Source organism: Alosa pseudoharengus, unplaced genomic scaffold, assembly GCF_046254945.1.
Source record: "Alosa pseudoharengus isolate Yale_2024_CS ecotype anadromous, Long Island Sound unplaced genomic scaffold, YU_APseudo_1.1 YU_APseudo_1.1_scf_16, whole genome shotgun sequence".
In the NCBI taxonomy this organism is placed as follows: domain Eukaryota; kingdom Metazoa; phylum Chordata; class Actinopteri; order Clupeiformes; family Clupeidae; genus Alosa; species Alosa pseudoharengus.
In genome coordinates this window covers 15857856-15884715 of record NW_027468630.1, presented here as the reverse complement: position 1 = coordinate 15884715, position 26860 = coordinate 15857856, and the positions used below count along the sequence as shown (strand labels likewise).

Sequence of the window (26860 nt, the reverse complement as noted above, 5' to 3'; positions counted from 1 at the left end):
AGTTTCATAGATGTGACATAGCGTAGAAGCGACTGTGAGACTGTTATCAGCGTCACGGGTTGGCTTCGATGTGAGTGGTTGAAGTAGCACGTCAATAGATGACGGACAAGTGGCTTATTCAATCATATGCAAGCATTTTTTGATTAGGTCCATCCTTCTGAAGCAACACTTCAATGGATCGGTTCCAGATGGATGAGTGGAGCTAGGCGGAGCGAAATTCATCTGGCTAGGGCCAGGTTAATAAATTATGGCCCATAATGCAGCCTACAATGATTGTGTTGTCTGATGATCTGTAGCTATCCTCTGCCATTCAGAGTTCCGGAAAGTTCCCAGATATTTTAAAACACCTGTTAGCAATCTCATCATGTCAGAATACTCAATGGCTACCCGACAACATCTCAGTGCAAACTCCAAAATTGTCCATCTATTAATTTTCCACGGTTCAACAATACTAGAACATAGTTTGGCTGCAATGACTTATAATTTCTGCCAGTTAGTGCTTTTTCCCTGTGTATAAGTTATACTACATGCATTATTGTGTTTGACACTGAGGATAGCCTATCTGAGACGGTGGTCTGGTTCAAATGAGTTACGTTGTGAAATTGAGAATGGCACAGACTAAATCGTTTAGTCTATTTCTTTGTACTGTGAAATTGAAATGAAATATGGACTATTACAATCAATAATATGTTGAAATTAATTAAAAGCAATCAATTTCTATGAAAAATCTATGTCTGTTGTGTGCGTGTGTCAAGGTAAAGCCTAGGCCTACCGTGCGCATATATTGTACGCCTAGGCTATTTCATCGCCTTGTTAGGCTATGCACGGGGTGTGCCAACTTTTTATGAGATAGAGAGACCCCCTTAAAGACAAAAAGATAATTCGAGCCCTGGGCAGACCTCTGTCACTGTCATGCTCAAAAGGCAGGTTGAGGTCTTTTGTCCCCAGGGCCATCCAACTTTTCAATGTCACGAAATGGGAGGGGAGAAATGGATTGTTCAGCATGAGCCTGTCTCTCTCAGCCTCTACCATCATATCACTTTCTCTGCTGTCCACCGGACTGTTTCACAGGCTATATTAGCTCTCCTACAATCTGGACAGAGGCGATAGCTCTAAGACTACAGGGGAAGCTCAGCCTCCTCTAAAATATCACAGAAAATTGCATCAAATAATACTGTATTACATTAGCCTACTCTTCCAACTAGAACATGGCTAGTTCGTTCAGCTATAAGGTTTTGCCGATCATCTATCGTGATTTCGCACCCCTAATCATACCTGCCAACTTTTAAAAAAACCTTGGAGTGAGATTTTGTCGTGGGTGACCAAAATTATGCCGTGCACGCAGCCACACAAGTTGGTGGCTCAGATATCAGATATATAGAACGCCGGTCATTACTGGGAAAATAAGTCCCGACAGGGCGAACCGGACTCCGACGCGCAGCGGAGGGGTCTTGTTCCGCCCTGAAGGGACTTATTTTCTTTAGAACACAGCTGATCAACCGTCTGCTTTCACGTTTGAATGAAGTTCCAGTCCTTGCGTAGTGATATGAAAGACATTAATCAGAAGCACAAAACCCGTTGCCATTGACAGCGGTGATTAAATGCTTTGCCGGTGATTTATGTAGATTTAACATAGGCCCGAACGTTGGGAAGGCCCATTCATGTGAATGGAATGTTCTGCAGCACTCTGAAGAGCCGTGTAATAATTGGAATTAATTTGATGTTGTACCCATGTTGTACCCTGCATTCTGGTGGTTTGTTGAGAGGTCCAAAGCTGTTGATAGGGGCAGCCTACTGGAGATGGACAATATTGGTTACATTCTGTGAAACGGACATAGCTGAAGGTCCACCCCCAGGAGATTTTGAATTAAGTAGATATAGTTTCCTGCATTCTAGTGGACTTTTGGGTGGTCTGCTAAAGATGTGCAATACCTGAACTAATGCTGCTTTCGAGATGTCTCGTAAATGTCTCGTAAATCCGCCGCCCGAGTTGGAAAGTGTAAATTACCCAGCTTTCTTTTTAGGCAGGCACGCCCACTTTACCTCGGAGTACTTGAGGGTACCCCGAGGTGGACGTACGACCTTACAACAAACATGGCTGCGCCCATAGTTGAGATGAGATGACATGCATTTTTTTTTTGGTCATGTTAAAGTTGATGTAATGCTCTTATACACTAGATTACATTGCTGCTTCAATCCGGTCACCAATTCATGCATTGCACGGTCTTGCTGTGCCTGCAATACAATGTAACAATTTGTTTTCCAGCCGTTTAGCTAGAGGCTACATGTAGCACAAAACAATAACAATGACTAGCCTCCTGCTAATGCCCCTCGTTGCTCGAGAGAAAGGCGTTCCTAAAGCCACTCATTGGTACATGTTGTACGGGTGAGTGTACGATGATTTACGAGACATCTCGAAAGCAGCATTATTCTTATTCATGGCATCGGCATCATGACTTGTAGGTCTTAGTCTGTAGACTTGAGCTGAACATTCAACCAGAAAACTAATTGGTGTGTCTAAATGACAATAAAGCCTTATTCATAGATCAGTGTTTAAGATTTGACCTAGGTAAGTTGATCGATATTTTGATTAAAATGGTATTAAACTAATTCTTAACTAAAACCTAACCTATGTTGTGAATAATTGTATTCTTAAGAGCACTTAATGATTTATGTTCAGCCAAAAACAACACAAGATTAGTTAGGGAGGGACATTATTCTTCATTTAAAGTCTCCCACCACATGGTCCATCAGAGACAAATAAAGTGCAACAAATAAAGTGCTTAAACAGCACAAATTTTTTTAAGCAATAAAACAGATGAATGCATTACAAAAATAACTAAAAATGAGGCATAATGAGTATCAGATGCAGATCAGGAGCTGGGTAATGTCCTTGTCTATGATCTGTGCGCATGGTTATACTGGTCTGTGGTCTTCTTGGAGGCCTTGATGATATCTGAGGGGGGCTCCCATTTGAAGCAGGGCTCCAGATAGGCCATCTTGATGGTCATTATCGATGACAAGGTGCCAATGCTAGGCTGTCTTGGTTTTGTTCAGTCCCACAACTGAAAACACCCTTTCAGCATCTGCGTTTGCATAGGGCAACACCAGGACCAGTTTGGCAACGGCAGCAAGCCTCTCGAATTCTTTGGCTCCTGTCACCTATGGGAAATGCACCAAGAACACAATGGAAAAACATACCTTGATTTTTCATTGATTAATACTGTAAGTATACTGTAGGTTGATCCATTAACAAAGTTCAGATTAAAAAAAACATTCATCATTTGCAACATGCATGACACAATAGATGCATGCAACAATTTCTAAGCAACAGATGTAGCTAAGCCACAAATGTTTACCTTATGTTTCCGAGTTGCCATTTCAGCCCAGAAGCTTTCCATTTCAGTTTCGTCCTGCATGGATATCATTGACATGGTCTGATAATTTAGAAACTCTTCACCCAGAATGTCATGCTCCTCTGGCCCATGGTATGGGAAAAGATGAGGAAACCTATGTACTGTATGAAAGTAGAATTACAATTGTTGAGTTTTAGCTATATTGTCATCAACCAGCAGCAGTTCATACGCATCTTTGAGGAGAAGCCACATGAGAATAGCTCATGTACAGTTTAGGAGTGAACATATCTCATCATAAAACACAGAGTATTTCAGCTAAGATGATAGACAATAATTAGAGAGAAAAAAAACAACCTTTCAACAAAGTACAGGACATCTTCGATGTCACTTTCAGCCTTCTGCCGTACATCTATGAATTTTGCATGTTTGATCAGTGGCTCTTCCAGTGGCAGTTTCTTAAATGCATAGTCCACAGCACTTGTCAGGAATGAATCTACCTGCTGTGGTGTGATGTCACTCTCGTCGAGTAATCTGTTAAGTTTAGCCCTGGTTGTGAACCCAATGTTCAACTTTATTCCTGTCACAGATACAGTATATCAGGTTAATATAAATGGTTTACCATGCTGGTGTGGCAATATGTTCACAGCTGCATTGTCGACTGAGAGACCAATGCAGTTTTTCCAAGGGATGCTGTGCTCCTCTAAGGTGGAGTTCATTTTGGTGAAGATCTCACTTGCTGTTCCACATCTCATCCCACTTGTTGTGCACATACTTAAAAACTGGTGGACAACTTTGTTGTCCATGAAGACCCGGGCAGTAAGCGGGTTCATCTTTTCCACTCCTATAATAATGAGTTAGAATCATACCGATGTTCATGTTGTCAGCAGGGCCGCGTTTGGGCATTGGGCAAAGGGGCTGCTGCCCCGGCCACTAGGGGGCCCCGGCGCGGGACATTTAAAAAAGAAAACAAGTGTCTTATCGTCACCTGTCTTTGCCCGTATCAATGCATGCTATCACAGACAACAATGGCTTTGCATGAGACAATTACGAAATATGAAAGCGGATCTCGAAAAAAGAGAGCTTCAGCCAGACGTTCTCAGTAAGGCGCGCCAAAGCCATGGCCGTACGCACTGTGCGTATCAGCCAGGCTACTCAACAAGGAGAGAATTTCCCCCGTGTGCGTGTATTCACACCAAATTGGCCTAGGCTACCATAACTTCTCAACTCTGCACAGTAGCCTATTCCATTAACTGCATGCCAGTAGGCTATTTACAATTTTCTGTAAAGTAAAGTTTGTAACGTTATCAAAATCAACTTTATGCAGAACTATGCATGCGCGCACCTTTTGTTTGAGCAGGAGAGATACACAGGCATGCTACAGAAGTTGTAGGCTAGCTTGTTGTTTTCTATTACTATCTATGCTGGTTATCAGCACACAATGGTAAGCTAATTCATTAACTCGAGACTCATGGATATAACACGTTTTTTTAAACAACGAAAACAGAAAGGATGGAGACAGCAAAGCGAGTTATTTCAAATGGGCAAGCCGCAAGCACAAGGTAGGCAAGATTATTGCTTGTCAAAACGTTAGGCTAGCATTACCACTGTTTAAAGCCATACGTGAACGTAGCCTTCGCTAGAACAAAATAGGTAACTTTAGCCTTTATAGGGCTATACAAAGTTGTCCAAATAAATAGGTCGTTGTTAGGCGTTGTTGTTATAAAGATATTGCATGTGGATGTTATTAGCCTACTACAGTATGTAGGCTACTTTTTAACTGACCGATGCAGGAACCTAACCGGGACAAATATTATCAAAGCGTTATGTGGGTGTGTGCGTACCATCGCATTCATTCCTGCAGGTGCCCTGTCCACTTTTTTCAAAACGAGGATCAAAATAGGGATAAGTCCACGTCTAGGCATACTACCCCTGTCCCTGACAACGTTACCGTTATCGGCTGAGACACCCCACTTGTTTGTATTTGATGTGGTTGGGCTGAGTGAAGTGGGTTGTGGGTTGGGCTGAGTGAGTGGGCTGTGTGTGTGCGCTAGACTGCGTGTTTCAATGTATTTGACGTCGTGGCTGGCTAGGGCTGCGTGTTACAGTGTATTACAGACAGCGTGTTACAATGCATCATGATGTGGCTGTGTGCGTGCGCACCAAACTCTAGGCTACAATGTTTCATGAGTTCAGAGTTGGGAGTTGCACATTTTAGTCTGACCAGGGTACCACTGGCAGTTTTCAAGCCTAGTTGAAGTAATTGATGGTAATATTTCATGGTTGATTTTTTTGTGTGCATTGCCCCATGTTTGTAGGCTACTTGTTTTTTCTATGTTGGTACAATTGTATGTTGGTTATACGGTTCCACATAATGCAAATTTAATTTTTACATTATGTCTGTCATAATTTAATTGCCTCTCTCTCTCTCTCTCTCTTTCTTATGTATACTGATAATAATAATAATAATAATAGTAAATTTATTATTATTATTATTATCTGCCACGGGCCCCAGATGACCTTAACCTGGCCATGGTTGTCAGATATTTAAAAAATACACAAAGCAAATGTTTTGCAGAGAAGAAAAATCTGAAATAGTTTGGGAAATACCAGTGTCATTCAACCCATCTGTAACAAGGGAATACGGGGCTTTTCTCATCTCCTCCACAAGCTCCTGTGTGCAGGATGACTTAGCCCTGGCACATCTGTACTCCTGCGCTGTCTTCAAATCTCCGAAACATTCTTTTAGGAGAGGCCCCAGGTGATCTGCATAGGGGGAGGTTGTAAACTCCCAACCCAGCTGTCCTTGACCTCAGCCCTTCTGGTCTGTAAGAAATTAAAAATGATTCATTCTCCCAAAAGACCATAGTTTATTTCAAATAGACACCTGCGATAATAGGGCACAGGTAAAAACACATTCAGCAACTAAGATCTCAAATTAAGAAATCGGACTGTACTACACTGAAATACAAACCACAAATTAGTCAAAACTATCCACCATGACTACTGTGATCAAATACAACACAAAACTCTTGATCAAATAGAACACAAAACTCTTGACTGAACCTTGACAGGACCATTACACATATACAGTACATTGTGCAGGCATCCCCCCAACAGAGGGGACATATAAAGTATATATACTCTTTTGATCCCGTGAGGGAAATTTTGTGAGGGACGGCATTGCGTATTGGGATATTATGGGCATTGCGTATTGGGATATTACGGGCATTGCGTATTGGGATATTGTGGCTGTGGACTGGACAGCCCGTTGCTTATCTTGTGGCCTTTGCTTTTTATGTGCTGCACTACATCTGCCACACCCTGGTGGCAACATGAGTTTTCAATATGGCAGACTGCACACCAGTAGTGCGTGATGAGGCTCCCTCTGGTAATAAATGGCCATGAAGAGGTCCACTCATTTTTGAACATGCATCTATATCTTGCTGCTCCAGCCAGAGCACGACTCTCCTAGACTCTTCTGGACTCTCCTGGCCCTGCTGTTGGATTGGGGGGGGGGGGGGGGTCTCTTCTGTCTGTCCCTCTATGTCTTCTGCCATCTGCCCTGTTGCTCGTTCTATTTGTTCTGTCTGTTGCTCCTCTGCATGTGTGTCTATCTGTCCTGTCTCCTGCTCTCTCTGTCCTGTCTCCTGCTCTCTCTGTCCTGTCTGTTGCTCTCTCTGTCCTGTCTGTTGCTCCTCTGTCTGTTGTCCTGTCATTTCTGTCAGTCGTTCTGGCTATTCTGTCAGTGTGTTTCTCTGTCTTTTCTCACTTGGCTGGTTCTTTAAATAAAATAAAAGGTTTCGCTTTTGTCCTGGCAAAGGTCTTTTATGGGACATCTTTGAAACCTTAAAGAATTCAAATGGTCATGTTGGTTTAATATCTCTACTCTCAGTTACAAAAACATGCCTACTTCTATTGCACAAATTTCCTGTATTTATGTTAAATGTTTGGAATACATCTTACCTGTTTGAAGTGTTGTTTGGTCCAACAGAAAAAGTCTTCATCCACAGTGAGTCCTTTTCTTTGGCCTGTAAAAAGATAAAGGCCATGTGAGTAAATAAACAATGCTATGAGCTAATGTTTTGAGAATGCAGTATGCTATACCACAAGGTTAACAAGGTGCTCTCCAGCCGAGTTTACATTCACCACACAGGATCCAGGCGGTCAACATAAAGATGTTAGGTATCTATTCTCTCACCAAGTAAGTGTTGGTAGGATATAATACTAATAATAAGCTTTGTTTATATAGCACCTTTCATACACATAATGCAGCTCAAAGTGCTGTCCACACTAAATCATGTTCACACGGACAAACACAAACAAATCATTTCTTTCAAGATTTAAAGTTGAAGAGAGTGAGTAGGCTACTCAATTGGACGACATTTCATTGTTACATACCTAGTCTCAGCTCAGATTCTCTTCTTTATCAGACTTCTCAAAGTAGTTTCTGGTTTCTCCTGCTGTCTTGGCGGTCTTCTCTGTATCTCTTCTTCTGTCTACTTCGGGGTGCAGGTGCAGAGCAGCGCATAGGGTTCAGTGGCGCTCATCAGCACCATCTACCGTCGTGGAGTTTGAAAAGGAACGGACGAGTATCGGACCAAGATCGGTTTTTATTTTGCGTGAGAAATTGGATGTGTGGCGTGAGTGCGTGTGAAAACAGGCAAAACCGTGTGTCACACGGCGAAAGCGTGAGAGTTGGCAGGACTTCCCCTATACGTTGCTGTGACGACACGATCCATCAAAAACCCCATAGACGCCCGGCTTCACTGGACTTTCAATGGCACTACAGAGTGGGCTGATCTCAGTGCAGAAAAGCTAGATGTTTATTGGACAAACGCCACAAAATTGTCAATATCCAGGGAAGCCTGGCATCTCTGGAAGTGAATAGCCCCTTACAGACCAGGCTAGGGTAATTTGGGCGCCACCTGGTGATAGTTGCCCAGATCTACAAGCCTCATATCCCTTAGACCTTTGTGTTCAGACTGTCAGGCTACTAGCCTCTCCGGATTACACCTCGACACGCCACCGCTTGTGAAAACGTCACCAATACCACCCATTTTCAAACAGGATAATCAGAAAGTCGCGTATCTCTATCCTATCCTGTATGCTATCGAAGTCAGCACCAATTTCCGCCCTTTTACGTGTATGTCACTTAATATTCATTTCTATACGAAAACCAAAACGGTGGATTCCTAAAGAAACGCAAGCACACACAACATACGTGTATCTAAATGAGCTATGTACTAGAGATACGCGGATGGGCTATTATTTCAACCGTAACCGCATAGTAAAAATCATCCATCCGCACCAATGTTTTTTGACCAATTTTCAAAACCGCACCCGCCCGCCATCCGCTGGTTGTTTTAATGTATATGGGTGATGCGTTTGATTGGTTCAACCGCCACCCGCCCGAATTTAATTAAAATATTATATTTCTTCACGTCATCCGCCCGATCGCGGCTATAACCGCGAACCGCGCATCTCTACTATGTACCAAAAATTACTGAAAAAAATGACATTTTACCCGAAGAGCTGTATACAGTGTTGGGGCCGTTACTCAAAAAAGTAATGTATTACACATTACTTGTTACTGTAAAAACTTTACTCTCTATGGAAAGTAACACCTTACGTTACTTTTGCGTTACTGTGTTGAATCATTAATAGCCAACTAGATGCTTTTGTTCACATTGAAAAAAGTGGCAGTCCTAGCTTGTGGTCAGGATCTGGCCTGCACTGTTGACTTTGTGCCACCCTGGTGGCCATTGTGTGTATTGTTTTCTGTCGTGTGCTCTGTGTTTACCCGTCTGCTGTCATGTGACTGTCTCCACCCCTTTCCCCTTATTTGGTCTGTGCTTCCGGTCTTGTTAGTTTTCCCTCCGTTTCTGCTTCCACACCTGTTCCCCGTTATAGAGTGGCGAAGTCCCGCCCCTTCCGTTTGCCTCCATGGGACCTATCTTTCAAAAAAATTTGAACGGCAGTCTATGGTGAAAAAGAAATTAATTTTCTGGTCCCGGTTGACTTGTGCCTTGAATTACCCATATGATGTTTGTCAATTTTAAAGACAATTTTTCATGTAAAGACATTTGCAGTATTGAATTACAACATTGTGAAAGATCGTAATTCCAACGACTACAAACCCATCAGTCGCGCTAGCGACGTTAGCTCATTCACAGCCACACTAGATTGTACAAGCATACCAGCAATACGTCTTAATTGGGCTTTCCTTGCCGAAGAAAATACCATGAGTCAGAGGATTAAACACATCAGGTAAGTTGTATTCGTCCATAGACTGTACATTACATACTGTTAAGTGACATAGCAGGCAGCAAGATGCAACCGTTAACTAGCATAACAGCTCTTATCGTTTCATTACGTTGGTGACGTACATCGTTCGAGACGAGAGATGTAGTCCACTGAGCGGATTCGCCCAAAACCAACATAACTTTTTAAGTCTATCGAACAACAGTACTTTCTTGACGTGAAAAATTATCTTTTAAATTCACAGACATCATATGTGAAATTCGTGGCACAATTCAAACTGGACCAAAAAATAATTGTTATCTCTCCATTAACTTCCGTTCATATTTCTTTTGAAAGATAGGTCCCATGGACCGGAAGTAAAAGGGCGTGACTTCGCCACTCTATGGAGCATCACAGTATCGCCCACAGCCGATTCGGGAAGTAAGAATTCAATACATTTTCTCCATTGACAATTGCGGTATAAGCCATAAAAACGTAACCATACATGGTAGACTTAAAACCAGCTACAGCTGTACTAAGCGATTGTATATGCTCATATAGAGGGCGAAAATTCAAGGGGTACTAACCTTGTTTTGAGTTAAATGTCTTTTAATCGCGATGTCTTAGATAAGTACTTCATTACCCACAATCCTGAACAATCCCACAATCCCACAGTGATGCCTCTGATTGGTGGAAAGGCCGTTATGATCATATGATCTTTTACTGCCTATGGCGAAAATCTTAATGTGAATAAAAACTTTCTAGACAAACATTGGTACTTGTATCAACAAGGATTGTGGTTTATATATATCACACGTACTTAGTCAGGGCCATCAATACACCATCAAATAGAACACTGTAAATGCTAGTTTAAACACTTAACTTTTCAGGTAGCCGATAGGCTAATCATTAGCCTTTCAGATATTAGAATGTCATTATAATGCTGCTAACATTAGCCTACATGCTGCAACACAGGTATGAAATATATTATGTTTTAGTGACCTTGTTGTTTCTATGAACATGAATTGTTGTTTATAGGAAACATCAACTTAGTCGAGGCATAAAAAGCCCTGTATCGATGGTCACGACATGGCTGTTTTGAACCACGTTTCGAAGAAGTGTTTCGAAACACTTGTGCTTCGAAGCCTCGACACTGATTCAAGACGTCGGTTTCGAAAGTCACACCCCTAGCGCTTGGGTCCTATCCGCCTTCCCTGACACTTGTATAACACCTGAAATCTTTTTGGAGGCAATTTGTGGTGTGAATGATTTCAGACTAGTCAGTTAGTTGTGCACTGTTTCCTGCTCTCATGCTCAGTAGCTAACAAATACTCTGATGGGTTTTATTTTTTGCAAATGTTCTTGTCGCCCTCCCAGAAGATGCGCACGTACACAAACGCACTTACACACACTAATACCGGCAACTTGGTTTAACTTAAATAAGAATGCACTAGCTATTTTGAACGGCAGATTTTTTTTATACAGGTGCACATTTAGTGTTTTATTTTTAGCTCTTATAAACGGCCTGATTGTAAATAGGAAAGCAAAGAAGTATCATCTAAAGCCAAGAAGACCATCTCAGAGGCAGTGCTAGGAGGCAGCCTGATTCCATGCACCCTGCTCATGACAGGGTAAAGGACACCACCGCAACACGTCTCCATGGTTTGCTGAGGAGGATTCTTATTTCCTAGAAGGCTATCTCAAATAGGAGAATAAAGTAATCTTTGCTCACACACTGTTAGTAACTGTAGTGTGATTACTGAATTTAGAAAAGTAACGTGTTACACTACTAGTTAATGAGAAATGTAATGTAATTACAGTAACGTGTTACTTTGTAACATGTTACCCCCAACTCTGGTTGTAAGGCTGTGTGTAGGGAGACCGGGGCTGGTTGGAACACTTTTCACTCTTGGTTATATTTCTCAGTATTACAATGCGTTAAAATCGGCTCTGCTTTGGCTCGACAGTCTGAAGGGGGCTAATGAGGCAGTGAGATGGCCCAGACGCCGAGCTTCTGTATGGTGATTAGAGGAACTGTCATAGTGGCTGGACTCCTTTTGATTGACAGCATAATGTCACAATCGGACAGGAAGACAAGTTTCAAGTTCGGGGATGTGTTAACGTTAGATAGATAGATAGATACTTTATTGATCCCCAAGGGGAAATTCAACATTAGTGTTGGCAGGTGAAGTCGAGGGGCAAGGCAAGTTGCAGCTCAAATTCTCATATATTTGTGAGCAATACAGTCGATTTCTATTTGTTTTTGTAAATGGCATACTGTAAATAAAAACGTAATGTGGAGTTACAGAGTTTGTGACTTGCTTTTGTTTCAGTGTATTTAGGCTACGTTGTAGCCAGATAGCTCGCTAACGTTATAACTGTGTAACCTGGCTACATTATTCTAATGTTTACTCTACTATAGCACCTTAACATGGTCAATGCATCCCATTGTCAGTCCTTTCCAGACCTTTGTTATAAATTCACTTGCTTCTTTAAATTTATACATTTCTGTGAGTGATTTTTATGTATGTGAGATGTATGTGCGTATGTGTGTTTGTTGTGTTATGGTTGTATAAGCTACTGGATGCCTAAATTTTCCTCAGGATGAATAAAGTAACTATCTATCTATCTTTCTATCTATATATCTTTACCACCTCAAACATGCAGTTCTTTCTGTGAACTGAATGCTGTGTCATCTATTATCCCTTCCTTACTTATATCATCATCTATACACCAGATAAAGATTGTCATGAATGAGTTGGTCTCTAAAAAAAAACATCTTTTGTGTTAGGTCAAACAGAATTCGGTAACACTTTACTTTAGGTTTCTACATAAGAGTTACATCCCTGCTGAAAAAAACAGCTAGAAACCAGCTTATAGGGAAGGACATTGGCTTTAAACAGAGCACATCAGACCCATGTTTGTTTGTAAAAATGTAAAAAACAAAAATGTAAATCAGGTTTATAGGCCCAGTGTACTTCCGTATACAAGGAACTTGGTCCCTGCATTTATCCCATTCATGAATTAGTGAGCATACAGTGAGGTAAAGCACACATTAAGCTGGAGCAGTGAGCTGCCTGCTACAGCGGCGCTCGGGGAGCAGTGAGGGGTAAGGTGCCTTGCTCAAGGGCACTTCAGCCATGGATGTGGGCATGGGAGAACAGTGCTCCACCACTTCCCCCGCCCACATTTTTTTACTACTGGTCGAGGATCGAACCAGCAACCCTTCGGTTACAAGCCCGAAGCCCTAACCTGTATAGGCCATGGCTTCCCCTTTGTGAGATCTTGACAGGTGTTAGAGTAGACCAGAGCTGCCAACCCTCACGCATTTGATTGGTGTAAGAGGGTGTGGAGCCAAATGAATGAATCACTCTCAATGTGTGAGAGTTGGCAGCTCTGTGTAGACACAACATATTGCTGGAACCCAGGCAGTTATGACTATAGTTTGCAGTGATTAAAGTCACCCAAAATAAAAACAGGGGGGCTCGGTAACCGCTGTGATTCTTGATGTACACAGTCTGCAGTACGGGCTACAGCTTTAGCCACATTCACTCTGGGAGGGATGCAAGCTCTCTTGTAAGGTAAAACGGTCGTAACTCGTGACATCAAGTGCAAGATGTTAACATCAGGACAGCAGATCGACTCCCTGACTGCGTACTGTCTGCACCAGTCATCACTCGCATGCACAGCCAGGCCACCGCCTCTGCTTTTCCCGGCTAGTTCACTTCCTGTCTGCTTGTACGAGAGAGAACCCCTCGATATCAACCAAGGAGTTTTGTGTATCCTGGTCTAACCAAGTTTCTGTGACTACCATCAGATTTGAGGTGCAGTACTCAAGTTAGTGTGTGTGTGTGTGTGTACAAGCTGGTGTGTACCTGGGAGAGTTGATGATGAGCAGGTCTCCTTGCTTGCCAGGCTCCAGGGACCCATGCGTGTGTGCGGCTCCTAATGCGTATGCTGCATTTATGGTAGCTGCAGCAAGAGCTTCATTCAGAGACAGACGCATGTTCACACACGCCAAGTGCATTACGAGTGGCTTCACACACACACACACACACACACACACAGAGGAGACCAGCTGAACACATTTAAATAGTACTGCAGAAACACACTAAAGAATTTAAACCATAGCAACCATGCTAATAACCCTAGCAACACCATAGCAACCATGCTAATTACCCTAGCAACAACCATTTAAACAACAGTGTGTCTACAGATCTATATAGAAGCTGTGTTAGGGTTAGTGTGCCGACAGATCTAGAAGCTGCTTTGGGCATTTGTTTGTGTGTGTGTGTGTGTGAGTGTGTGTTACCATGGAACAGCAGTAGGCGTTGGGGTTGAAATCGCTGCCCAGTGCGACAATGACTCCAGCATCCAGCATGTCCTGAGCCCTCGGCTGCTTTAGTCTGGAGGGGCATCAGAGTCACACACGCACACACACACATGCACACACACACACGTAACACATCAGTCACATGTAAATGTAACACGTTCCATCCGAGTCCCACGTAACACGTTCCATCAGAGTAAATGTAACATGTTCCATCAGATTAAACACACACACACACGTAACACATCAGTCACACATAAATGTAGGATGTTCCATCAGAGTAAATGTAACACATTCCAGAGTTACACGTAAATGTAACACGTTCCTTCAGAGTAAATGTAACACGTTCCATCAGAGTCACACGTAACACGTTCCATCAGAGTAAATGTAACACATTCCATCAGAGTCACACGTAAATGTAACACGTTCCATCAGAGTAAATGTAACACGTTCCATCAGAGTAAATGTAACACGTTCCATCAGAATCACACGTATAACGTTCCATCAGAGTAAATGTAACACGTTCCATCAGAGTAAATGTAACACATTCCATCAGAGTAAATGTAACACATTCCATCAGAGTCACACGTAAATGTAACACGTTCCATTAGAGTCACATGTAACACGTGCCATCAGAGTAAATGTAACACGTTCCATCAGAGTAAATGTAACACATTCCATCAGAGTCACACGTAAATGTAACACATTCTATCAGAGTAAATGTAACACGTTCCATCAGTCACACGTAACACATTCCATCAGAGTAAATGTAACACGCTCCAGAGTCACACGTAACACGTTCCATCAGAGTAAATGTAACACGCTCCATCAGAGTCACACGTAACACGCTCCATCAGTCACACGTAACACGTTCCATCAGAGTAAATGTAAAACGTTCCATCAGTCACGCGTAAATGTAACACGTTACATCAGAGTAAATGTAACACATTCCATCAGTCACACGTAACACGTTCCATCAGAGTAAATGTAACACACTCCATCAGAGTCACACGTAACATGTTCCATCAGAGTAAATGTAACACGCTCCAGAGTAAATGTAACACGCTCCATCAGAGTAAATGTAACACGTTCCATCACAGTAAATGTAACACGTTCCATCACAGTAAATGTAACACGTTCCATCAGTCACACGTAACACGCTCCATCAGAGTAAATGTAACACGTTCCATCAGTAAATGTAACATGTTCCATCAGAGTAGCACATGAAGCCGTTGCGCTGATGTCACACAGAGCTCCAAAACAACACTGCAGTCATGGAGTCACTTGTACGAACATCGATCTCATCGCATCATAAAAGTGCAGTATAGTTCTAACTGTGAACACTCAGTGAACGACAGAGGGTGCCTGTGTGTGTGTGTGGTTTCGTACCTCAGGATGTAAGCAGTGGTAGGCAGAAGCACAGCGGCTGTTTTTGCTGTTGCCATGGCAGCGATGCCCTCATCAGACACTTCCTCCAAATGACTGACAGCCAACGCTCCTAGCTCCGCCCCCAGCTGCTCAACACAGTACACAGCAGGCAGCACAGGTGTGTGTGTGTGTGTGTGTGTTTTTACTGTTCATTTCATTTTGTTTATATATGCTTCTCCTTGGGCTCATCACTCAGAAACATGATGTCTTTATTTCTATGGTGACAATACACTGGTTTACCTGCTTGCTAAATCCTCAGATCCTAGTTTGCTGAATTTCCTGAATAACTGTCTGTGTGATATCAAAACATGGATGTCAAACAATTTTCAGCTAAACTCAGACGAAACACAGATCCTCAGACATCTATGAGTTATCAGAGAAATAACAATGGAACATTACACAGTAGAGGTGACCACTGAAGCTAAACTCATGTCATGTCATTGGATCCTGGGGAGGATCCAGCGTGATGGGAACCAATTACCTGCCCTGTAGTGTAAGGTGTTTAAAGATTTGAACCGATTAACTGCCCTGTAGTGTGAGGTGTTTAAAGATTTGAAGACTCTTAGTGGTCCTAAGAGATCCTGACCCCCCAATGTAGGATATATTGGTAGAAGACCTTAAGGGAAGAATCCATTGGTGGTCATTTCGTTTACGTCTTCTTCCCGAGAAGTGATACATTCATGTTCATTCAATATTATTCTGGTTTCTCCATCCTTGAATTGAGTGTGTGTGTGTGTGTGTGATCTGGTGTGTGTCTGTGTGTGTGTTATCTGGTGTGTGTATGTTATCTGGTGTGTGTGTGTGTGTGTGTGTATTTTATCTGTTGTGTGTGTGTGATACCTCAGCTGCTTTCATGGGATGGAGTTCGTCTCCGTGGAAGTTGATGTTGAGGCCCATGCTGCGTCCGGCGGAGAGGATCTTGCGTGTGGCGTCCAGCTCAAACACGCCCTTCTCACAGAACACGTCGATGTTGTCCACAGACACCTCCCCCCGCGACACACACTCCTGCAGCTGGGGGAGCTGCTCCTCCAAAACACCACGCAACGCCTCCTCCTGAGTCTTACCTCTACACACACACACACACACATAATCACATACATGTACTGTACACACACACACACACACACATAATCATACATGTACACACACACAATCACATACATGTACACACACACACACAAAATCACATACATGTACACACACACAGAATCACATACATGTACACACACAGAATCACATACATGCACACACACACACACACACAATCACATACATTTACACACACAATCACATACATGTACACACACACATCACACACACAATCACATACATGTACACAAACCCACAATCACATACATGTACACACACACTGTCACATACATGTAAACACACACACACACAATCACATACATGTACACACACAGAGACACACAAACGCGCACAAACACATGCACACAAATTCACACATGTGCACATGAGGACATAGACACACACACACGCATTCACAGACACACACACATGTGAGATAGCCCTCTGTGTGTGTGTATGTTGGTGTTACCTGGGCACTTTTGGTTGGTGAGATAACAAGAGTGTGTGTGTCTGGCAGAGGTGGGACAAAAATCCTGAATTTCCATGACCAATCAGGAAATTAAAGGAACCGTATGTAAGAAATGTAATTCAATTAATCATAAAATGGCCCTGATTTGTCACTAGACATTAGGAAATCATGCTAATTTCAAATACTTATATCACTGACAACAGTAGTCTGGCCAGGATATCGTCATTTAAAAAAGTGAAGTTGCAGCCCTCAACTGATGTTGATGTTTACATATTTGTGTTTTAGCCTGATCCGCCACCTTCCACATATCTAGTAATCACAAAGTCAGTAATGTTTCGGCATCTGGGTTGCCAGCTCTGCTCTAGTTACCACATCTGCGGTGTACACCGCTCTACAGTATTGTGAAAGTGATTGTAGTACCAGTTTTGGCCAAAATCCTACATACGGTTTTCAAGGGTATTGAAAAAACAGGTAGGGCTAACACCAACCACTCAAGCAAGTAGTATGCCTAATGGAAAACGCTAATAACTCAATAAACACCAATGCTGCGTGTAAATATACGGTATTTGTATTAATGTATTTTGGCCAGAGGTGGGAGTAACTCACACATGTGCAAGTCACAAGCAAGTCTCAAGTCTTAACCTTCAAGTTTCAAGCAAGTCCAAGTCATTTTTTTGTGACAATCAAGCAAGTCAAGTCATAGCTTGGGTCAAGCAAGTCAAGTCCAGTCATAGCCAAATAATACAAATTCATGATGATTTACCCACATTTTCATTTTTCAAAATAAGCAGTAAGCTAGTTATGAACTGCTGGAGTTTTATTTGTAACAAACAAATAGACATTGCATTCATTCAAGCCACATACATCTGAACGGTTTACAGAATAAGATGAAATGTATACGAATAAAAATAAATGTATTTCAAGTAGACCTATTATAAAATAGCCTATTATTGTTTCTATATGCCTCAAATATTAAGCTACAGCAAATCATGAAAATATATTCAAACAGTTCAAGTTATACCTGTCATCTCCAGGGACCCAATAATGTTAAAAAAAGTGAACTAATCAATGAATCATGCCGCCGACGTCACTGCCAAACTTTGACCAGTGCGACAGCGCAATGGGTTTTAGCAGGGTTTAGGACCGTCAACATGTGCAGTGGTGGACAGTAACGAAGTAGATGTAATTCGTTCCTGTACTTAAGTAACATATCTGTACTTTACTCAAGTATTTATATTTGGTGATACTTTATACTTCGACTCCACTACATTTCTAAGTGAAACATTTATTAAAACCTCTCGTTCCATTTTACCAAAGCGAATCGTAATGAGAGGTCAAAGCAAAGATTATATCACTGATTGCTCCTTCTTAACACTCTGGTCACAGCCAGTGCACAATCACACACCAATCAGGGCTCAGCTAGCAATTTGCTCTGAAGTCCTTTCGATTTCGTCAGTTTCGTTCGTTTGATGAGACATTGTGTGCGGGAGAGCTAGGTTGAATTCATTACAACGCAAAGCATTTTGCAGGATGATGCTCATGCTTACTTAAAGAAGCCCTATGCAACAATTTTAGCAAAAATTACCTTAATTATGCAGGTTGAAAGTCGTTCTGATGGTTCTACAACACTTTTTGGGTCGTTTGGTGGGTGCTTCGTCTCTTCCTAGTGCTTCTCCGCGGAAAAACCGAATATGCAACTTTCTGGTCGCGGTCCGAACACATCCGGATGTGACTCAGCGGAAGTATCCAATCGCGCCTCGAAAATGTAGTCAGATTGTAGTTTCTAAGAAGACTGCAAAACGGACTCCGACTTGGCTTTGTTGCTGTTGAAATTGTAAGTAGCCTTCCCTTTGGGTGAACTTCGTTTTTGTAATGTGGTTTGATAGTCTCCTGAACAATGTGTTTGCTCGACCGTTTTATTGTGAGCCCTTTATGCGTTTAGCTTGGTTTCTTGATGGCTAGCTCGCTAGCTAGTGGCGGTTTAGTGCTATACTGTCTATGGTTTAGCGTAGCAGTCACTTGCTACCGAAGCTGTAGGGGGAGCTATGTCGTGAAAAATGCGAGCCCAAATCAGGCGAAAACCCAGAAACGGCGAAGGAATAACCAGACCTGCATAGGGCTTCTTTAATGCTACAAAAATGACAGAACTGATGGAAGAAACGTTCGACACTGACTTGCCTGAACACCCGTGGCCTTATTTAGGCGAACTTTTTGAAATGGTGGAAAGAAAGAAGGATTAATTTTACTTTAAAGCGATGGTTCGGAGCAGGGCTCTCAAGTTTTGAAGTTTGCAAGGAGTGAGACTTTGTTTCTCAGGGGGGACTGTGCCAATGCCACGCCCCCTCCCCCCTGATCGAAGTACATGATAGTCCTACGTCTGCTTGAACTACTCGTGGCGCCACGCCCCCTCCCCCCGATAAACAGAGACCCACCCTCCACATGTCATGTCCCATAGACCCAGCTTCATGAGAGAGCACAAATTCCATTATTTCAAACACACTGTTTTATTTATTCTAGTACCCTATAGTAAATAATAATAAATAATAATAACATAAATTATAATAATAATTTCACCCAAATGGGCCCTTTGAACAGCAGTGGCTCATTCTGCTCTATAAACAAACAGAAAACAACCAAATGAGAAAAAGCACGTTTAGCCCCAAAATGGTCTCTTGAACAGTGGTGGTTCTGTCCGTGTGTGTGTGTGTGTTTATGAGTGATGTTGTGAGTTGTAAGTGTTTGTGGCAGATTTTGATGCCTTGATGACTGATACTGGGGGCTCCCATTTAAAGCACTGTGGTTCAATGTCAGCCATTTTCACAGTCATGAGGCCATCTTTAAAATATTATTGTTTGCAGTAACAGCCAAAAAAAATAAAAAAATGGGTCGGTATTTAGGTCAATATTTTTTTTTCAAGATTCAAAGTGAAAAAAAAAGTACAATTTTGGTCATGGTGATTACGTAGGTATGCATTTAAACAAATGTGCATATTGTGACATAACTGACTGGGTCCTCAGCTTCAGGCGCATCACTGCAAACCTCAATCTGATGCAGGTTATGTAGACCAGCCTTTCTCAAACTTCTTTGACCTGAGGCCCAGTGATGGCAGACTTTGGGGTCATAGGGCTCATCTACACGTACCCAACCCAACCCCACTCCCTCCAAATCAAATTGTCATTATCATTATCACAATCATTATTATGCCTATATTGTTATACATGCACTTTCACTTAAATGTTTTGTGACATGCACATCAGAGGACTTCTTTACTAATGTAAGATATAATTTGTTTCATGGCTTTTGCATGGTTGCATGATGCTTGCATAAGAAAAGAAATACTTCTCAAAACAGCAAGAATGATATGGGTGCTATTGTTTTGGGATGTTTCCCTCATGCAAGCATCATACATTGGTAGGAAATGGAAAAAAAAAACATGTTTTTTAATGAAGTTTAATTTGAATGCCTGAATGTAAGGATTCAGAAAAACACAATACCATCTTTTTTGGCGAGCAGATAGGCGCAAATCACTGATCTGTTGATCTTTAACAGATAGAAAGAAGGCTAGCTTTTGGCCACGTTATATTCAAATTTGACTATACAATACTCAGTGCTATACAGTGTATTATACAGTCTCTGCTCTGTTTCTATGGAAGTTCCAAAAATCAACGTTGTTCTAGTAAGTGTCGTTAAACAATTAAATAGCATTCAACAGGTTGAAGCGGAGCTTTGCTTTGATACCAACGTTATTGATTAGTTTCAGTTTCTCTCGCGCAGACGCCTGCATTGAATGAACGCTCATACCACCACTTTATTGTATGGCTCCATGTTTAATGACATCGATAGCAGAAACGTTTGTTTTCTGTTTTTGTCGGTCCGCGGTATCTTGATCAACTGCGCAGCAAATTATCAGACGAAGCACCGGGCCTAATTTCACTCCACGACTCCGCGGACCAGCAGTCTCCACGTTGCGGACCCACATCAAAACAAAACTATTTCCTGATTGGTTAAGAAATCTTATTTTCTGATTGGCCGATAGGTTAGTAACTGAACAGCAGCTCTCTGAACTGAATGAGCGCACAGACAGCAACGTTGTGTGACAAGTTTGTAAAATATAGCCCTAAGAAATTTCTGTGCGGGCAAGTTAATCATTTTTCGGAGTGAGAAATGCCATGTGTGGCGTGTGAGCGTGTGAAGTCATTGAAATGCGTGTGTCTCACGCTCAATGCGTGAGACTTGAGAGGTCTGGTTCGGAGTAATTTCACCCTAGGGTCCTTTGCACCATGACCCTGAGCCAAACACCCTCCCAGAACCATTTTTCCCTTGGTCGAACCCTGGTCGAGTAGCGCTGTCAGAAACTAATGACGTTCTGCAGTCGTGATGGAACCAACTTTTATCTCGTAAATTCCCCCACGAATAATGCCCTGAATGGTACAAAACTTCTGCAGTAGTACAACTATGACCTTTAGTCCAATAACGAGGCATTAGAAAGTTTGTAAGTGCACCAGGAGTTTATTTAAATAAGACTTGCCTGATTATTTACTACTATACCGCTGCCTCGACGTTTCTTCCGTGATTTGGGAAAAGCCCGTAAAAGTCCTGGCAGGAAACATGCATAAGGTAGATCCAGGAATGCACTAATATTTTGTTCATAGTCCAGTTTGCAACAATTATTAGTTAACACTAAGTTGTAAACACTTTGGAAAAAAATATTTAAAACTGGATATACCAAAAAACGTTGATGTAATCGCTTCCTGCAAGGACTTTTACAGGCTTTTCCCAAATCACGGAAGAAACGTCGACGCAGCGGTATAGTAGCAGATAATCAGGCAAGTCTTATTTATTTTCAAAACTGTGCAACTCACTGAGTGGTTAGTGGTGTTCGTTGATGTTCCAAAACAAGTACCGTAGCGAAATACAGTTTCTGTCGTGTTTTATTTGGCATTTTGTAAAATCCCATTGATTTCTTTTGGAAGACTCATTGCACGTTAATATTACTGCGCCACCGTCTATGCTTCAGGTTCAAATATTGAGCGGAAGTTTATACACGTTTGTGAGGTGTCTGAATAAATAGTTCCACAATAGGCCTAGCAAATAAGACGACTGGAAATCATACATTGCGCCGATATATTTGCTTTTAATAGTCAACGAACTCCACGAACCACTCGGTGAGTTGCACAGTTTTGAAAACAAACGTTAAGGGTTGTTTTAGGACATGTTTGAGTAGCCTACAGTATGCCTGTTGGCAGCCATCCTGAGCAGTCAAAGGCGATTCAAAACGAGTCAGAAAAGTCGAGACAGGACCAATCGTCAAAATTTCGGTGTCCGAAATCTGGTGTCCGGTGTCAGGGCCTTAAAGTGCTAAAAACCGGAATTTTCCTTTAATATATAAACATACAGTGTAGCCAAGATCTAGGAAATGCAAAAATTTTTATTTTATGTATTAATAGCCTATGTGGACATGTTGTTAATAGTTGGATTTTTTATGTTTTTTTCAGAGAAAGCATGCAAGTTTTGTGGATAGGTATGACGCTTTAACTGCCCCACGCAAAAGAAAAGCAAAGAACCAAGACGCTCCTTCAACTTTCAAACAGTTAAAGTTTGGTGAGACAAAGGTAGTTTCTCAAAGAAATGTGGATCATGCTGTTTTGAATTTTGTAATTCAGAGTCTCCAGCCCTTTAGTGTGGTAGAGCAGCCATCCTTTCAAGATCTCTTGCAAGATCTTCAGCCCAATGCCTCTCTGATATCCAGGACCACCTTGTGACGCAAGATAGATGAGGCTGCAATTGTGATGAAGAGGAACATCAAAGAAGCTATGGACAAAGTCGATTTTATTGCTACGACAACAGATTGTTGGAGCGCAAGGCGGGTTGATCCCAATAGCCTAGAGAGGTGTTCAGTGGCGCTAGCATGCAAGCAGCTCAAAGGTGAACACACTTTTGACGTCTTGGCTAATTCCTTAAATGAGATACACTCAGAATTTGGCATACAGAACAAGATAACCCGAACTACTACGGACAACGGGTCCAATTTCTTAAAGGCATTCCGAATGTACAGAGAACAAGATGAAAACAACAATTCTCCTTCAGATGAGTCTGAAGATGATGGTGATGAGGTGGGTGATGAGGACCAGGAGTGTGATGGGGTTGAAGTGGATTTTGTTGAAGTCACATCTATCTTAAATGAAGATGATGGTTTGCAATTCCAACTCCCTAAGCATCATCGATGCGCCTGTCACTTATTGAATCTTGTCTCCACAGTGGATGCGGCCAAAGCAACCTCAAACGATGCGTGCAAAAGGTTGTCTAGATCAGCTTTTTCAAAATGCTATGGACTATGGAACAAATGAGGGAGATCTTCTACTGCTGCAGAGCTTATAGAGAATGTGTGCAAAATTCAGCTTTTCTGTCCCAACGCAACAAGGTGGAATTCTTTATTTGTTGCTGTCGAGTGAATCCTATGAATTGTTAAAGATCAGGGAGAAGGAGCTCTAAGAACTGTATTCACTTCACTCAAGCTGCCTATGTAAGTATTGTTTTTGGAGTTTTTAAATTCATGTATTGCTTTAGACAGCTGATCAATATCACGGTACGATAAGTTATTGTTTTATCACGAGCCCTACTCCAGAGGCCTATAAATATCACTTTGTAAATCTCCCCTCCCCCCACTCACACACACATGCAGAATTAACCGTATGATCACATTAATTGATAAATTGCTGTTATGAATCTGCTAGGCTGAGTTCAGTCGAGATCGCCTTTTTGGAGGAGTATGCCAATGTAACCTGCATTGTGTTGAACCTGCGCGATTCAGTCCTGCACACGCCCGGACTCGAACCCGCGAACAGCAGCACCTCGGATCGGGAGGCGAGCGCGCTAACAATTGAGCCAATAGCCCAGGCTACTGGCTCGCATGCCAGCAGCACTCTTGAGGCGTCGGGGAGTGAGGTTTACCAACGTTCCACAAGCACAGCTAAGCTAGCTGGCATCCGTTACACCAAAACCATGGGACCACTCGCCAAGGCCCTCAACATTCTGCAATCCGAAGCAGACGTTCAGATGGGATGGCTCCTACCTACTTTGACGCTCCTCATCACTAAGCTTCACAAAATCCGCACTAGTTGCAGATATTGCAAACCATTGGTGGATGCTGTCCAAGAGGGCCTGCAGCGACGCTTTGAAGACATGCTTCTGGAACCAGAATTTATTGCTGCTGCTATCCTTGTCCCAAAGTTTAAAACATCTGAAGAAAACGTCATACATTTTTACCATTTATTTAAATGTCCATTTCAGGTCTAGACTACATTAAGGACCATCTGGAGGAAGACCTTTCACATCAATCGCCAGCTAATGGCTCCAGTGCATCAGATGATGAGGTCTTCTTTGCAAGAATGAAGACATCTGATGGTCAGGAAAATATTAAACAATTAGAAGGCTACCTTGCCTCAAAGGTAGACCACAAGGATATATTGAAGTCGAACCCTGTAGTGTGTAAGTTATATCTTAAACTTAACACTACTTTACCAGCTTCAGCCGCTTGTGAGCATCTATTTAGCACAGCTGGGCTGATTTTTAGTCCACGGCGGGCAAGGCTGAATGCAAAAAAATTTGAGAATCAGCTCCTGAAGCGAAATAAGAAATATTTCAACTTTAGTAAATAGTGAACAGCTCTGCCTTTTTAGGCTTGCTGTTTTAGCATGCCACTTGTGATTCAGGGTAGGTCAGGTTAACTGGTTTGTTGTGACTTTGTTGTTGTGTACCAGAGTATCCTACTCTATAATCTTCTAAACAAACTGGTATAACATAATGCTTCACAAGTTCCTGTAATGGTAGTTTTTATTCCCACTATCTGGCAGAGTATTTTGTTTTGACTTCCTATGTTTGTACCAGAGTATCACTATACATACATTTTACAGTCTTCTGTGCAGACTGATATGCTATGTAAGCAGTGTTGTAATGTAACGGAGTACAAATACTTCGTTACTGTACTTAAGTAGACATTTCACGTATCCGTACTTTACTTCGCTATTTAAATTTATGTCAACTTTCACTTTTACTCCACTACATTTCCTAGATAAAATGTATACTTTTACTCCGTTATATTTCCACTAAGCATCTTCGTTACTCGTTACTAAAACATAAAATTAGAATAAATGTGTGCGACTGCAATAAGGGAGGTTTGGCGAATCACTGCTACTAGATTGCATTACGCACGCTCCGCACGTTGCGCGCTCTATTTCAGCGCTTGTTTGTTGCTAAAGGAGGAGGATGCACAACTGAAACCGCCATGGAAGCACGAGCACCTACTGGAGGACCTCCCTTTATCATAGACGACCATCCCGACGATAGTGGTGAACTCGGTGAACAGGGTAGTGGTGAAGATAACGTTATACACGCGTGGCCGTATTTGCAAGAAATGTTTCTGTACATTGGCAGCTTTCTGTGAAGCTGAACACTCCGCTACCTGCCTTAGCGGCCTGTGAAAGGCTATTTAGCATTGCAGGACTTTTCTTCAGTCCAAGAAGAGTAAGACTGAATCAGGCCCGGGGTGGGTAATCGGGAGAATCCGGACGCTTCACTTTTGGGCTGGTCGAGGAAACAAATATTGACATGTCACGTTAGTCAATGTTTTCTTAAAGTATAGGACACGTTCCTCATTCTGTGCATGACACCAATGCAATGCCCCTGCATGGGTTGTAGCCTACGTGAGGGAGTTCTCCCCTTCCAAAAAGACTTGGTTGGGTCCATATAGCCCGTCTTTTCCAAATAATTTTCTCAGATATGGATAGCCGAGCCGGCCCTACAGTCAGGAAGGATGGATGGTAGAAAGAAGCCAGGAGAGACTGAGCAGCAGATCAACCAGTCGACCACTGAAAATGATGAGCCCGAAATTAGTGATGAGGCCATGACTACAGGGACAATTAGAGAGGATAAATTAAAGTTATTTAATGTAAGAAAGAGCAATTACCCTACATGATAAACCTATATGCCTTGTTTGCTCAGAAGAGGGTGTAGTAAAGGAGTAGGCTAAATCACCAAACAACAATATAGCCTACCCATGCAAAAAACATGTAGCCTAAACATTAGTTCAATATGCCTCTTTGTGGAAGCGTGGGATAGGCTATATTTCAAAGGCTATCTTTCTTTCTTTCTTTCTTTCTTTCTTTCTGTTTTTGTTAACTTGTGGAATAGTGGAATATGTTTTGTTAACTTCTCAGTTGAAGAACCTTTACCTTTACACATTTGTTGAACCATGGTACTAATAAAAACTACAGGATAGTAAGAGCTGAAATGTTGCTTCATTTATCCACTTTCCACCACTATGGAAAACGTGGGCCGGTCTTTTAGGTATTTATTTTTCATTTTTACCTTAAGTTCATACAAAAGTGAAATTTCTGTTTCTGTTTTTTTCTTTGATGTCAGTTCTAAAAATATGCTGTTTGTTCTTTGAACTTAAGAAAATTGTACCTGAAAAGTCCTAGAAAATAATGTGATTTTGATTTGATGAGTGAGATTAAGAAGATATGGGAACCCTGAGTATGTTTTATGCTTTACTATAAGAAAGCCAAAATAAAGTTCACAATAAAAGTTCAAAATAAAACCGCTTGCTTTTTACTTTTACTTAAAATACTTAAGTACATTAAATATCAGAAAATTACTTTTGATACTTAAGTACAGTATATATCAGATACTTTAAGACTTTTACTTAAGTAATATTCTAAAAGGTGACTTTCACTTCTACAAAAGTCTTTCTAGTAAGATACTTGTACTTTTACTCAAGTATTGCTTTCTAGTACTTTATACAACACTGTCTGTAAGTTTGTGGAATTTATGCAAAAACTATTCCTATAATGACTTTTTTTTTTCCACGTTTGATCTGAGGTCAAAGGTTTTATTTTGACTTTTGTCTGTTTTTGTACCTAGGGTGGTGTAGGGAATATCATTACTATC

General features: G+C 41.8%; 1 protein-coding gene across 1 annotated transcript in view; it reads right to left on the bottom strand.

The window, feature by feature from the left end:
* The window catches only part of amdhd1 (amidohydrolase domain containing 1), a 41754-nt gene that overhangs the window by 2911 nt on the left and 11983 nt on the right, over positions 1 to 26860 (bottom strand). Inside the window, exons 5-8 of the mRNA XM_076288021.1 lie at positions 16195 to 16420; positions 15316 to 15440; positions 13909 to 14002; positions 13472 to 13632 (exon numbers count right to left, since the gene is read on the bottom strand). Coding sequence (XP_076144136.1) covers positions 13472 to 13632; positions 13909 to 14002; positions 15316 to 15440; positions 16195 to 16420 — 606 coding nt within the window. The remainder of the gene's footprint in view (positions 1 to 13471; positions 13633 to 13908; positions 14003 to 15315; positions 15441 to 16194; positions 16421 to 26860) is intronic.